This window comes from Silene latifolia, chromosome 1, assembly GCF_048544455.1.
Source record: "Silene latifolia isolate original U9 population chromosome 1, ASM4854445v1, whole genome shotgun sequence".
In the NCBI taxonomy this organism is placed as follows: Eukaryota; Viridiplantae; Streptophyta; class Magnoliopsida; order Caryophyllales; family Caryophyllaceae; genus Silene; species Silene latifolia.
The window spans coordinates 108051766-108068799 of record NC_133526.1 but is presented as its reverse complement, the minus strand read 5'-3'; the positions used below and the strand labels follow the sequence as shown (position 1 = coordinate 108068799).

Sequence of the window (17034 nt, the reverse complement as noted above, 5' to 3'; positions counted from 1 at the left end):
GGACCTTGTTGGGATGAGGAATTTGATGAGGACATTTGGGAACCTCAATTAGACACTCTTGAAATCACCTTGGATGATAATGAGAGCACTTGCATTGAATGTGGTGATTTTGACTATTTGGAGGATGAGTTGAGTGAATTGCCAACCAACTACCCATTTCATGTCCCTTCCATCCATCATTTTTCTTATGATTTTTGTCATGATGCCCTTGATATGCTTGTTCGGTCTTTTACTTGGGCATTTTTCAATTGCATAATATTGTGTTGCTATGAATGCCTATTCATGTCCCACTCCCAAGAATTTGACCGACTTCTACGTGCTTTGAGTGCTAGTGATAATTTTCTATGAAATTGTTAATTGATAGTCCTTGGTTTGATGGAGTTCCTCAATAACCATTAATTTGTATATATGCATTTAGTGTAGTTTTGCATTCATTTAATTGCATGAGAGATGAAAGGGAGGGATCTCATAATTTTAATTGAGTTTTTGAAGGAAATTCATAAAAATGAGAAGATGAAAAATGTCAAGAAATGAAGAAAATGGAAAAATTGGGCTTATGAGTAAGTGTGTTATCAAGGGAAAGGTGTTGGGCCAAGATCTCAAAAAAGACGTCCATCCCGAGATAAATCCGGGCGGGTTGAAGGCCAAGAAAAGAAGAAAAATTCTCTGCCCAAGAATCCGGGCGGATTTTAAGAAATACGCCCTTCTTTGCTGTCAACCCGAGCGGGTTGAAACTATCTGGAGCGGGTTCACAGCCAACCCGAGCGGGTTATTTCTGTCCCGAGCGGGTCCACCCTCTGATTGCTAAAATTTCACAGAATCACGGGCAGAATAATACTACCCCACCCGTGTTCAGCCTTTGACTCGTGAATGCATTGATTTTCAGCTATAAAATTCACTCTACACTCAAGCTCACCTACCATCTTCATCTTCTACCTTCAAACTCAACCTCAACTCACAAAACTCACCCAAATAACCATAAAATCCAACCAAATCACCATCTAATTACTCTAAAAATCATTCTAAACCATTTCTACACAATAAAAACCAACTTTCCAACCTTCTATTTGCACAAAATCACCCATTTTCATCATTTCAAAAATTGGAGCTCCAAAAATCCGTGAGCAACAATTGGTTTTCGGGTTTGATTTTTGCCTTCTAGCTTCACTACATTGCTTTTAGTGTTCTAGTAAGGCATTTTCAAGGTTGTTTGGCTCTTATTTGTGAAGATTTGTGGCATTCTTGGGTAGTGATACTTGGTGGATTTCAAGACTACAACAATGAATTTTTGGGGCAAGAGTAAGGCTACTACTTCTAAGGGATCAAAAAGAAGAAAAGTAAGCAATTCTAATGCTCAACCGGAGTACCAAATGCAAGAAGAGGAGTTAGTGCCGGAGATTGAGCAACTTGATGATTTCCCGGAGGTAGTATTCATCAAAAATGAGCATAGGAAGCGATTTTTGAAACTACTTGGTAAGGAGTTCGAACCCACTCGTTTCATTTGTCGTCAAACTTTGGATAAACTTGGTATTGAAGGACGAACCGAGTCCTTATTTAGAGAAATGGGTCTTGAGACTTTATTTAATATGCATGAGGAAACATATCTTAGCCTCACCTTGGAATTCTTGTCTAGTCTCAAAGTATTTGAAGGAGAGACATATGGGGTGTCTTTGGAATTTAGGTTGTGTAATGAGACCCATCAAATGCATTTGGGTACCTTTGGTGAAATCTTTGGGCTTGCGATACCCGAGACCGACCTTGAAAAGCCCGTGGGGTTCACGGAGTCACATTTGTGGAGAGCAATCACCGGGTTTGAATTAGACGGTTATAAGAGGTGTCATGCCTTTTACATTCATCACCCGGTTATTAGAATGTGGCATCAATTTATAGCGGGGACTATTCATGGTAGAAGTGACACGGGATGTGTGAGTCAACTTGACATGACTTTTCTTGAGTCATATTTGAATGTCCAAGGTTTGCCAAAGTACAACTTTAATCCCGCTCTTGAATTACTTGTCCGATTTCGAAATCTATCAAAGGGTAGGACAAAATCAAAGGGAATTGTGATGGGTGGTATTGTGACTAGGATGGCCGATGTTTTATGTCCGGGGTTTAATGATGATGGGAGATATGAGCCTCTACCCGGAGATACTTTACTTAATGAGAGGGTCATCTTTATGCATCACAAATGGTGCAAACATAATGATTTGGGAGGTATTGATTGGTACACCAAGGGAAGCACTACATTCACCCTTCCTTGTTGGGACCTTCCTCCTATCACACCTAGGTCGAGTTACCTTGCACCCATGCCGAGCTACCTCCTCCCCATTGAGAGGATTAGGGTTCCACCACCTAGGAGACGTGAGGAGGCACCTTCTACTCCTTCCCATGCACCACCACCGTCCCAAGGTCCAAGCCTTGAATTTCCACCATTCCTTCATGGTGTTCGACCCTCATATGCGGAGATACCTCCATACCCCCATGTCTACCGACCCTTTTCACCTTCTCCCCCTCGCCCGAGTAGCCCGCCATCGGCCATGGATATATTGATGGGTATGATAAGCAACATGGATGTTAGGATGCACCGAGGGCAAGAAGACAACTATTTGGCCCTCTATCCTCAATATTATCATATGGCACAACAAGGGTTTATTGATCCTAATGGTCCTAGGCCTTCTTGGGTGCAACCGCACCTTGTGTTCCCAAACCAAGGCTTGAATGAAGATGACCATAGAGGAGGAGAGGAAGAAGAAGAAGAAGAAAGTGGAGATGATGATAGCCTTAATGATGGAGGCTTTGATTGAGATCGTGATTGTAAGACCCTTCTTTCCCTATTTCTCATGTATAGTTTGCATTGTATTATACCTCACATGATTAGATTAGTTTGCATTGTATTTATCCCACATGATTCATGTAGATAGTTGCATATAGACTAGAATTCATGCTTAGTTACTAATGGCCAAACCTATTCATTTCTACACTAGAAATAGTGTTTAAATCGGTTTGGGGAGGTTTGATCATAGGTGACTTAAGCATTTATCATGCATCATATAGTATAGTTTAGATTGCATTCATTTGTTATATTTGTCATATAGAATTGCATTTAGTTAGAGCATGCATTCATTCATACCATATCATTGCATTTGTACTTCAATTTCAAAAAATCAAAAATACAAAAACATGTATTTCCTTTTTATTCCTACTCCTACATGTACATTGAGGACAATGTCCAAAAAAAGTGGGGGATGGGAATTTATATTCCAAAAATGCATAAAAATATGTCTTTTAATTTCATGAAAACAAAAAACCATAAAAAAATTGAAAAATTGAAAAAATCAAAAACATGTTCATTTCCTTTGTAGTATAGGTTTGTATATATTGTTTTGTATATATTGTGTTTGTCCATCCTTTTTCACATTGATTGACTACGCCACATCCGAGACATGAGGATATTGAAGACCGCATGGTATGATCTTTCCAATCTCCTTTTTCCTCTTTATGTTAATGACTATGTGGCTTTATTTTGATTGATGCGGTAAAAACAATGTGAATTTAGGATTGCATTTAGTTTATTTGGCATATTAGTTGGTAGAATCATATGCATTAGGATGTTTATATGTTAGTTGCATCATGGCATGTAGTTGCATGTTAGAAAAATTTTGCGAAACCGTCTACTTGGGAAGCTTGACAAGTGTATATAGGCCCTAGTAGATACTTTTTGTTCTTAAGACTTTGCTTGTTAGAATGCTTGTAAAACACCCTAGGATGTGTCATGCTAGTATCCGTTGACCCATGGTTTAAGGCCTAGTCAAGAATACCTTGTGGTGTGATAACTCCTTGGCTACCGTTTATTCCAAGGTGACCCTTGAAACCATGCAACCATTATTCATCCATGTTCTACTATACATTATGTCAACAAAAGGGAATGGGCACAAAAAAAAAAGAAATCAATTTGAGTTCAATGAAATGAAAAGTGAAAGAAAGTTTGCAAAAATGCATCAAATGAAAAGAGGAGCAAAAATAGAACTCCTAAGCTTCAAATACAAGGCACCCTCGTTACTAATTGGGGTGACTTTGAAAATGTTCAAAAGAAAATGCAAAAAGTTGAAAGTTGTCAAGTGTTGAAATGCCAAAAATCAAAAAGAAATGGCAAAGAAAGTGTTCACAAATGTCAAATGCCACAAGAAATTGGGGGGAAAAACAAAAACAAAAGCAAACTCCCAAAGTGAAACTCAAATATCTATTGATCCCTTTATCCATCGTATCCATTTTTGTGCATGGTAGAGAGGGGACGACCCTTCTTCTTGTCTAGGCAAGAGGGGGAATTCCGCGATCCTCCAGTGTTTCTAACACCATAGGGAGTCTACTCTTGACAAAAGCATTTAACGATTGAGGACAAAGGTACCCTAGCTTGACACATTTTGGAGGTGATTTATTGGTATCCTTCTAGGCTTAGTAGTTTGAACAAATTGCATTTATGAAGGATTGTGTACCCTTGAATTGCTTCCCTTGTAGATAATTTCCGCCACTTAGATGAGGAAAGTGGCTATTCTTTTGTAGATGCATCCATTACTTGATTTTGTGTGCTTAATGTTTGGATGTGTCGCCATTTTGGCAAGACCCACCTTGCCTTGCAAGAAGGCATCCTACCTCATGGTTGTCTTGTTGTGAGTTGAAGGGGCGGAGTGAGACCCGCTAATTGTCTCATATCGGCTTTGTTATTAGGATAGTTTAAATAAAGGTCTAGTTTTTGTCACCTCTTTACTCGGGACGAGTAAAGGTTCGGTTTGGGGATATTTGATGTGAACATTATTTGCGCACATTTAGTCCCCTAATTGAGCCTATTTTGCATACTTTTATAACATTTCATGACCATTTTATCCGTCAAATCCTTCCTATTTGCTTTCCTAGTGCATTTTACATGTTTTGTAGAAAAGAAGATAATAAGGCGGAAATTCCCGTCTTTCGTGCATATTTGGAAGCTTATTGACGATATTTGATGGACTAAGTATGAAGAGGAAGCAAGAATGGTGACCAAGGAAGAATAAATAAAGAGTATATGGAGGAATCTTAGGCTTAAAAGCAAAAAGAAAGGGAATAGCAGCTCAACCCGCGCGGGTCAACTCTATCTGGAGCAGGACACTGGTGAACCCGCTCGGGTCATTTTCAACCCGCTCGGGTTGAGGCTCAGGACGTCCATATTTTGCTCGAGACGGGCGTATTCCTGGACAGGAGACTTTTTCCTTGCTACGTGAACTACAATCAGCCCGTCTTCACCCTTGGACGCCCAGATTCGGCAAGCAACAACGAAAAGAGAAGCCCTTCTCTCCAAAAATACCGGGTCCTCCTTGCTCAACTTAAAAAGTGTAATTACTAGTTTAGCCCTTAGTTAACCCTAATGCATCCTCCCTAATTTCCACTATAAATACCCCATTAGTCTAATTAGAGGGGCATGTTCTTCTTATCAATAATTAGTGTAGTTAATATCAATCAAATCTCTCTTCAATATTGTAATCAAGCATTAATCAAGTTTTAATTCAAGTTTTAGTTCTTTAATCTCTCTCTTGTTCATCCTTTATTTTGGGTAATTGAAGATTATTTGGGTTATTGTTGGGAGATTGACAACCTCTCAATCAAGCATTCAAGTACTTCTTTTATTCTTGCTTTATTATTGGAATCATTAGTAGGTATAATCTCTTAATCACTTTTTAATTATTGTTAATTACTTTCATTTGTTCATCATGTTTCACTATGTTAGTATGATTGACAACCTTGCTAGCATGTTCAATATGATGATGAGTGAGTAGTCTCTTAGCTAGGGTTAATGGGTGATTAGGGGAAACCAACATGGGGAATGATTCATGCTTAAATTAATATGCTTTCATGTTTTATTTGCTTGCTTGTTTTGATCTCAACTCATGCACATGTTATGTTTGATGAAATGCTAAGCCTATGAATCCTTGCATTTACTATCATCTTCTATCTTTTCAATGAGACTTGTAAGACATAACCCAACTCGAGTCTCATTAGACCATGCATGTTGTTGAGTAGGGAAGATTAATTCGACTTGTAGGTGTTGTACAATCTAATCGATTCGGCTCCGGGACCCAAACTTTCCTAGGATTGTAAGATATAACCCAACTCAATCCATCACAACAATAATTGCTTGCTTATAATTTGAGAACATGTTTGTATGATCATATCCCATGATTCCCCTATAATCCCATGACACCCTAGTGCTTTTTAATCAATTGTTTACATCTTTCCTTTTGTTGCTTGTTTATTGCCTTTATTAGCTTAGAATCATCAACCCATTATAATTGTGACAACCCCAAGCATAACCATAATTAGATTGAATAATTTGAGTAACCACCGTCCCATGGATCGACCTCGACTTACCACTAGCTAGTTGTATGTTGAGTTTTATAAATGTGTTTGATTGGATGAGCGACGACATCACTCCATCACCTCCACTTCACCGTTAACCACCTATGGAGGTCCATTTCTGGGAGAGAACTCCATTCCTACAAGCAATGTTATACTTTTGCTATCCAACATCCGGTGATTAGGATTACTGAACGATTTCTAACAAGAACTATTAATGGAAGGCTAGAGCAAGATAGGTGCACCCTTCTCAGCTTGACCTTTCTAGAGTCTTACTTGAATATGTAAGGGACAAGGCCTTACAACTTCAACACACCCCTTGAGATACTTACACGGTTCAATGACTTTGCACAAGGGAACACTAATATCAAAACCTTTGTGATAGGATGCCTAATCACAATTTTGGCCAATGAACTTTGCCCCGGGTTCAACTTTAATGGAAGCTATGAAAAGCTCAAGGGGAACACTTTGATAGATGAGTATACTATCTTCAACCACCACCGTTGGCGTACATACAATCAAGCCGGATGTGTAGATTGGTTCACCAAGGGATGCACACCACTTATTCTCATGGGGTGGAACATACCACCTACCGAGCCCCGCTTGAGCTGGTACTCACCTAGGCCAAGCTACCTCCTCCCCATTAAGATCCACGATAACCCACCACCAAGAGAAGAAGCACCTCATCGACCTCGCGATTTGCCGGAATGGGGTGATGCACCACGATCCTGTATACCCATTCCACCCTACCCAACACAACATGTACCATTCACTCCTCAAAATCCGAGAGCTCCATCCATGACTGATTTGATGCAGCTCATGCAAAATATTGATCTTCGAGTGCACGATGGGAGGGTTGACAACTACTTGGGCCAATACCCCTCCTACTACAACATGGCTCAACAAGGGTACATCAACCCTAGAGGCCCCCATCCATCTTAGGCTCAACCACATCTCTTGTTCCCTAACTATGGGAACCAAGAAGGGAACTTTGGTGACCAAAGTGGCGTATTCTTTAACCAAGGAGGAGGCTATGACCAAGGAGGATCTAGCGGACGTGGAAACTAGAATGATGATGATGATGAGTAAGATGGCTAGAGGTGCTTGACCACACCACTTCTATTTGTATGATACTCTTTCCTTATCTCTCATGTATAGTTGCATTATAATATATATCACCTGATTAGAATAGCTTGCATTGTAATATATCTCACATTATTCATGTAGTTAGTTGTATATAGACTAGAATTCATACATAGTCACTAATGACCAAACCTATTCCTTTCTACACTAGAAATAGTGCTTAAATAGGTTTGGGGAGGTTTGATCATAGGTGAGAACATGCATCATCTAGTGTAGTGTAGATTGCATTCATTTGTTATATATGCCATATAGAATTGCGTTTAGTTAGAGCATGTATTCACTCATATCATTGCATTTATTTCCATAAATTCAAAAATCCAAAAACATGTATTTCTTTTTCATTCCTACTCCTACATGTACATTGAGGACAATGTCCAAAATAAAGTGGGGGATGGGAATTTATATTCCAAAATGCAAAAAAATTGAAAAATTTCGAAAAAACTCAAAAATATGTTCTCTAATTTCATAAAAAAAAATCCATAAAAATTTGAAAAATTCAAAAACCAAAAACATGTTCTTTATTTTAGTAGTGTAGAATTCTATATACGTGTGTTCTTGTTCTCTCCTCACATAGACACAACACTGCATTTGAGGCATTGTCAAGGGAATGTGAAGACCGCTTGGTATGATCGTTCTAATCCCTATTTCCCTTCCATTTCTTTTTCATTATTCATATGAGGAGGATGGGCTTACATGTCAAGGAGGATGTGGTGTATTTTGTTGTTGCGGTTTGTGTATATTTATGTGTTGTTAGGAGCTGCCTTTAGTTTATATGGCCTAATAGTCGACAGAAGCATATGAATTAGAGTTGTATATATGTTAGTTGCATCATGTCATGTAGTTGCATGGTTAGAAAATCTTGTGAAAATGCCTATTTGGGAAGCTTGACAAGTGTATATAAAGCCCTTGTAGATAATTTTTCTCCTTGAGACTTTGTTTGCTAGAATACCCTCAAGACACCCTAGGATGTGTCATACTAGTATCTTTTGACCCATGGACTAAGGCCTAGTCAAGAGTACCTTGTGATGTGATAACTCCTTGGCTACCGTTTATTCCAAGGTGACTCTTGACGCCATGTAACCGTTCTTACATTACTATCATCATTTTTTGCCAAATACAAAGGGAATGGGCACAAAAATCTCCAAATTGAGTTCAAGTACCAAATCAAAATCAAATGTTTGCGAAATGTATCAATGAAAAGAGGAGCAAAAATAGACTCCTAAGCTTCAATAAAAGTATCCTAGCTACAAAATGTGGTTACTTTGAAAATGTTGAAAAAGAATGCAAAAGAAATTGCCAAACATCAAAAGTGGCAAAAGAAATGTTCTCAAAAGTCAAATACCACAAGAAATTGGGGGAAAAAAAATCAAAAAGCAAACTACAAATGTGAAACTCAAAACATCTTGATCCGTTTTATCCATTGGTCTTATTTGTTGCATGGTGGAGAGGGGACGACCATTCTTCTTGTCTATGCAAGAGGGGGAATTCCGCGATCCTACATTGTTTCTAACACCATAAGGAGCCTACTATTAACAAAAGCATTTAGCGATTGAGGATAAAAGTACTCTAGTTTGACACAACTTGGAGGTGACTTGTTCGTATCCTTTTAGACTTAGTAGCTTGGAGAAACAATATCTACAATGGAATGTGTACCCTTAAATTGCTTCCCCTTTAGATGATTTCCGCCACTTAGATGAGGAAAGTGGCTATTATTTTGTAGATGCATCCGTTACATGTTTTGTGTGCTTAATGCTTGGATGTATCGCCATTTTGGCAAGCCCCACCTTGCCTAGCAAGAAGGCATCTTACCTCATGGATGTCTTGTTGTGAGTTTAAGGGATGGAGTGAGATCCTCTAATTGTCTCACATCGGTTATATTATTAGGATAGTTTAAATAAAGGTCTAGTTCTAGTCACCTCATTACTCGGGACGAGTAAAGGTTCGGTTTGGGGATGTTTGATGTGACTCTTAATTGCGCACATTTAGTCCCCTAATTGAACCCATTTTGCATACTAATATAGCATTTTATGGCCATTTTATCCGTCAATTCCTTCCTATTTTGCTTTCCTATTGCATTTTATGTGTCTTGTAGGAAAGAAGATAATGAGGCGGAATCCACGTCTCCCGTGCATATTCGGATGTTTGTTGACGATCTTGGATGGACTAGTATGAAAAAGAGGCAAGAATGATGGCAAAAAGACGGAAAATGGGTCTAGAGAGAGAAAGCTCTTCCTTCTCTCTTCTTTTTTAGGGTTTTTTCCCTGCAAATGGCAAGGAAGAAATTACCTAAAAAATTACCAAAAAATCGCAGAATAAAATTCGTAAATCTCGTGCTAAAATCAAATTGTCCTTTAGTAATTGCCCAGAACTCAATTTAGATATGGATATACCAGAATCTTCGCCGAATTTGGAATGCCCTCAAACTGAAGATGCGAAATCCACGAAGACTCTGGGGGAGATTGTTGGAATTCCGGTTATAAACTTGCGGCTGTTGTTGAAGATGTGCAAACGGAGTCGGAGGCTGAAAGTGATGGGGTTCCTGATGAGGACGAGGGATGGACGAAGGTCTCTGGTAAGTCATCGTCTCCAAGCTCTTCTGCTTCTCCGTTGCTCCAATTAACCCCTGAGGATGTTGCTCCTGAGATAGAATATTGGTCCAATGCTGTTGTCTGTTATGTCTTAGCTAGGGGCGAATCCTCCTTGGGAACTTCTTTCGGGCTTCATAAATCATCTGTGGGGGAAATATAAATATGATAAGATTTCCTTTCTTCCTAATGGCGCTTTCTTAGTTCATTTCCCTACCCTGGAATGCAAAAACTTGGTGCTTCAACAAGGTTTCCCTATGTATGATAATAAGCCCCTTATTGTCAAACCATTGACGGAAGATTGCAATCTAGCTAAGGAACGTGTTAAGAAAGTTCCAATTTGGATCAAGTTGTGTGGTCTGCCTTTAAAAATCTGGGGTGCCTCTAGTCTTGGGAAAATTTCCTCTTTAATTGGTAAGTTCATGAGGTGTGATGAGCCTACTATGGAAAAGACTAGACTAGGGTATGCTAGGATTATGGTTGAAGTGGAAGTGGGTCAACAATTTCTTGAAAAACTTTATTTTAAAGACGAGAAAGGAGTGGATGTCTGTGTATTTGTAGAATATGACTGGAAACCTGATCTGTGTCCAGTGTGTAAGGGTATTGGACATATTTCTGGTGCTTGTAAGAAATCTACTGTACATAAACCCCAACCTCAAAAGAGATAAGAATGGAGGCCTGTGCAAAGAAAGGCTCCTGTTGTGAACAGACCAGTGACTAATGTTACTACTGTCAACCCAGTGGTTACTGTCCCTACTGTCACACCTGGTGCCACTGTAAGGAATAGCAGGCCTAGTTCACCAGTGTTATCCCCAGTAACTGCTGTTTCAGGTGTGGTAAGACAGGAATTCCAGCCTACACCTTCTGCAGGAGCCCCTGGATCTCCTACTTATGCTGAAGTGCTCTCTAGTCCTACGAAGCACATGAATGGGGGACAGAAAAATCCACCAGGAGAGTTATCAAATGAATAATATAGGATGTTGGAACGTGAGGGGTATGAATAAATTCGCTAAGCAGGGTGAAATAAAATGTTTTATCTTTCAAAATAAAGTTGGGTTATATGGATTAGTTGAAACTAAAATCAAGGATAATGATTGTTTAGGTGTGTTAGCTGGTTTTGGTCTTCAATGGAGAGGTGTGAATAATTTCCATTATCATTATGGTGGTAGGGTCTGGCTTATTTGGATTGATCAGATATTTGATGTTCAGGTGCTGTCTATGTCTGATCAACATATCACTGCAAGAGTTACTGAGCTTACATCTTCTGATAATTTTCTTTTTACTGTTGTTTATGGTTCTAATGATGATAATGAACGTTTGAATCTCTAGGAGGATTTAAAAAGAGTTAAAGATACCTGGAAGGGACCTTGGTGTGTATGTGGTGACTTTAATCATCTCCTTGATTTGAATGAGAGAATTGGCAAACCTGTAAGCTGGAATGATATTGTGGAGTTTAGGGATTGTGTTTATTATTGTGAGCTTATGGATATTAAAGCACATGGGGCGTACTTTACCTAGAATAATAAATATGACCCTTCTACCATGGTTTTTTCTAGACTGGACAGAGTTATGATCAATCTGGAATGGATGAACCTGTATCCAGAATCTCATGCTTATTTTTTACCTGAGGGGCTTTTTGATCATAACCCTAGTATTTGCTATAGAAGAAAGGAAAGTCAGCATAGACCTCACTTCAGATACTTCAATATGTGGGGGCAAGATTCTCATTTTTTGGAAATTATTAAGCATAATTGGCAAAAGAAAGTGACTGGCTCTTGGATGTTCCAGGTAGTTACTAAACAAAGGAGTTTGAACCAGCCTCTGAAACAATTAAATAGGGCTAGATTTGCTGATGTGGAGAAAGCAGTTGAAGTAGCTAAGCTCAGGTTAGCAGAGCTCCAAAGTCAGATGCATAGCAATCCTCATAATCAAACTATTTTACAAGAGGAATCAGATGCTGCTAATGAGTATAGGGACCTTTGTAGAGCTCATCATAGCTATCTCAGTCAGAAGGCAAAAGTGGCCTGGTTATGTGAAGGTGATGAGAATACAAGTTTTTTTCATAATCAGATTAAGTCAAGGCAGCTGCATAACAAAATTCTTCATATCAAGGATGCTAATGGGATTCTTCATAATGACCCTCGTAACATTGAGAAGGCTTTCCTAGAATTTTATCAGGATCTTTTGGGAAGTAACAAAGACACACTGGATGTCCATATTCCTACTGTAAGGAGGGGTAACTTATTTACTGATCAGCACAAGAGTATACTTCTTAAACCTGTTTCTGTCCAGGAAATTAAGGAGGCTATTTTTAGTATTCCAGCTACAAAATCACCTGGACCAGATGGGTTTACCAGTCAGTTTTATAGAGATTCATAGGAAGTTATTGGGAAAGATCTAACTGAAGCTGTGCTGGATTTTTTCAGTTCAGGTAATCTTCTGAAACAATTAAACACAACTACTATCACTCTTATCCCCAAAGTTAGGAAGTTTGTTTAGCTTTTATACTTTGTATTCTTGAAACTTTACAGATTTTGATATATATATATATATACTTACCCTTCACCAAAAAAAAAAGAATGATGACAAAGGATGTGGAATAAGGAGTATATAGAAGGATCATAAGCTTAAGCAAGGAGAAGGAACCCTGTCCCAGGATCCGAGTGGTCCGAGCTCAGGACGAGCGTCTCAGCTTTGAACCCGAGTGTCCCGCTGCCAGCTCGAGCGGACTCCCTTACAGGACCAACCATGCTTCAGTCCAGGACGCGCGGATCTCCTTGGGAGTTGCTACATGATCCGAACTTGTCCCTCGGGCCTTGCAAAGCTCTATTCAACACTTAAGCATTGTTATTTACTAATCTACCCTTGCTTAACCAAATGATGTACCACTATATATACTCCATTGTATTACCTAGCGAAGGACCAAGTTTTGAGACTAAAAACCAAGTTCCCTTGGATTAAATCAATCTCTCTTAGATTAGATTAAGAGTAGATTAGAATAGATTATCCATTATTCTTTGCATAAATTACACATTAATCTTTCCTTAATTATTCTTCAAGTTTATTATTGGGTAATTGAAGATTATTGGTGTGACACCCCAATACTCCAAGTGCCTTACCAGGACCACCCAGGTATAGGAACGCCACCATCTCGGTTACCCGAGGCAATGATAATTAAAAGACAATAAAGAAATATACTTTAAAAGTAAATATAGTTTAAGTGATTACAACTAAACTCCAAAACTGTTAAAAGAAAATACAACTGTTCTCAAATGTTAAACCAACTAGCTAAAGAACAACGTTCGATACAGCGGAAGACTTCTAAAACAGCTCGTGATGACTCAACCCAGCTATCCCATGCGCATCAACCAAACATGCTCAATAACTGCTCACCACCCCCGAATGGATCACCAAAGTTTTTAAAACATTTAAACGGGGTCAGTACTATTTACATAAAAACAAGCCACAACAAATCAAATGCCAAAACAGCTCAACACAGAACAAACCCCAGTCTCCATAATCAATCTCCACACAACTGACTACACACTAAAGTGTGTAGCCTTGCTAGAGTACCCATCGCAACAGATACTCCACACCTCCAGTGGGGGACCGTAGCCGTTCCCACCTAAGCCCCGCTCATCTCCATCGAGCGATGAACCCATGTTCATTAATGTGCACATCCCTCCTGTGACGGGTTCCACAGAAGGAGAATTAAGGGCATGAAGCCACTCCCGCAAGTGACTCCACTCAGCCAGGGACGCACCCCGAAGATCGCAGATAGTTATACAACAATCACCTTACACAATCAATAATTACCAAAACCAATTCCAATACGATAATTAATCAACAACAACCAACAATATAACCAACAACCGTCACAACCACCAACAATATACATCAACAATAATCATAATGAGACCACCACACACATCATGTAATTAAAACTGAGTAAGAAAACCCTACCTGGAATGCAATCACAGAATCCGACGATCTAGCAGCTGTCTCAAAATCTCTTCTCTACGAATCCTCCTCCTATACATACATGTATACAATTACTACCTTAACCACATAATCATAAAAACCCCCAAATCCCCAAATTAGGGTTTAACCAATATTAACAAAACAATATAAAAGTTATATGTAAAGCTTACCCTCGATGCAAGGATCACGAAGGTATAAAGAATGACGAAATCCGACACTTCTAGCTCCGGGATTTGCTAATAATGCGGCGAGGATGATTCAACGTAACTCCCAATCTTCTCTTGAAGGTTTTTAGGTTGTAAAAGTGTTTTGAGAAAAGTTACGAAAGCCTTATATACCATTTCCGCATTATTAACAAAACCCGTCAAATATGACCCGTAAAACCACTTACTCGATCGAGTAAGTCAGTTACTCGATCGAGTGCCCCTTACTCGATCGAGTGCCAAGCCTACTCGATCGAGTACCCTACAGGAAGACTACTGTTTCGTACACAAAACATACTTACTCGACAGAGTAAGCCCCACTCGATAGAGTACCCAAAGACTCATAAAACCGTAGTATTACAGTCTTCCCTCCTTAAAAAGAACTTCGTCCCCGAAGTTCAACCCATACTAAAAAACAAACATACTAACTCGATCAAGACACAACAACGTAATTAAAAACTCAAAACGAAACTACGACCTACAAAACATGAACTCGTAACACCAACTCCACCAACTATTCTACCTCCACAACATGGCTCACGGTATCGTACCAACTACATTATATCTCTCTCGACACTAACTCCATACAGTAGCAACTACCGTCCACAAACGCGGCTAGCCCCGTAACATATCATCCACTAGACAATCCAATATCAAGACATTCATAAACATCAAATGAAATGTTACATTCTACCACCCTTAAAAGGAACTTCGTCCTCGAAGTTTACTCACACTCATAACATCATCATCCGACTGTCAACACTATTGAAATATTCTCCCATTCCTAAACATCGAACTACTACAAGCACGCCCATGACCTTTTAACACTATCAACCACAATATATACAAATCCATTCTTTATGCTACACCAACACTCTACTTCCAATTATACTACGACATGCACAACCCTCAAACACTCTTTGCCGCATCCTACTCCTCTTAAAATACATGTTACGTCCTCGTAACTCACTAATACTAGATCCTTAGCTATATCCTCTCATTATCTTCATCACCACCACATGTCAAAGATAACCGCCTATACCCTCACACCTATAACCATTCCTATTTCCAAGGCTCTCTTACTTAAACAGTTCTTATACCTCAACTCATTCTGCACTCCATCTAACCAATACCATAAAATCCTGATCATAACAGACACTTTAACTCTTCCACATTACCGCAACACGACATACCTCTCTATATAAACTATATAAAACTCCTATCGCCAAAAGCATAACTCACGATGCACACTTGTTACGTACACTCACACTAGATCCTCAAGTTCCTTTCTTTCATTACCGCAAATTTAATTCATAACTCAACCTGACACCAATTCCCAACACCCTATACTCACTGTCTCAATGAAAGATTATGAACCACCTGCAGCCTTTAGATCATTACCACACATGTTCTACGAATCACTTGCCATGACTAAGTCTACCGATGCCTCATCTTAAAACAGGATCAAAACTACTATAACAACCTGTTACAACTGTGTCCTATCAACAGAATATCACTATGCCATGACAACCACGGAAACAAACACAACTCTCTTCCATATCATATTCTACCCTCACTCCCAAGCTGAAACTAGCAAGAAACATCAACAAACAAAACAACAGTCTATATATGTCTAACCGAAACTTACAAGGAACAACAGTAAACAAACAACAATCTATGTATAACTGGTATGTACTTTCGGAAACTCGTATCATAATCATCTCGCCTACTCTACCACAACCGGTGACGGCATCGCAACACCGCCACCAACAGCCGCACCGAAGCGCGAAAATACCTGCATCACAACACGAAGTACCATGTCCGAATCATCACCCGAGGCACAATAACCACATCGATAGGCATCACCACTTACACTATTCTCACACACTAACGCAGGACAACTTCCCGGACAAGAAAACTTACTCAAAACCGCTTTACTAGATCACTACACAACATATTGTATGGAATCAACAGATAAGCACCTCATGAACATCACCCTTACCATTTCACGAAATACACATGTATTATAAATACACATACAATTATAACTAGCCATGCCAGATCAATCAAATTATTACCTTTTTGAATATCATTCAATTAGGTTACCGTACTCAACATATAGAACATTTAGATAACAACTTTATAATTATCACACCATACCACTACTTGTGAGGTCATAACCTCACACAAACATTTATACACATCATAGACCCGTAATCATATCCAACTAGTCAATCCCGATCACGTAAGTTACCACATGATAAAGGTTACCTCTTGCCCGAGCTTAACTTGTATGCCCCTCATAACATATTCTCCCATTCGCATAACCATCACCTCCTGCCAAGTATAACTATACCATTAATATTCAACTAATAGCACCCGCCTCATATAACCACATCATATACTTCCTCACAAAAGTACATATCAATCCGGCCTCTACAAAATCAACCTCGTTAGAATTGCTATCCTTCTTATCTATCATCACCCTTAACCACTAGTGACAACACCACAATACCACCACTGCTCGTATAACAAACCTTTTACACCCATCTCAAAACATCACGGTTTCTTTCCTATCTTTGGTTAACATCCCAAAATAACGAACTGTTAGTTATTTAGACCATATTAATACTCATCTTATGATATTAAAATAACAAATTAATTAAAAATGGTCTAAATCTACATGCATGCATAAGAAATGTATAAAGGATGGTTTTAAACCACCTTAAGACAAAAGT

The 17034-nt window shown here is 39.0% G+C and overlaps 1 protein-coding gene across 1 annotated transcript; it reads left to right on the top strand.

Annotated features, from left to right (window-relative positions):
- Positions 1 to 11654: 11654 nt before the first annotated feature.
- On the top strand, positions 11655 to 12491 carry LOC141652576 (uncharacterized). The gene has a single exon (XM_074460109.1). It carries the CDS (start codon positions 11655 to 11657, stop codon positions 12489 to 12491), a length of 837 nt encoding a protein of 278 aa, XP_074316210.1.
- Positions 12492 to 17034: the final 4543 nt, after the last annotated feature.

Excerpts from the sequence above, each read along its gene's own strand:
- LOC141652576 (XM_074460109.1), top strand. The coding sequence starts at position 11,655 with ATGGTTTTTTCTAGACTGGACAGAGTTATGATCAATCTGGAATGGATG.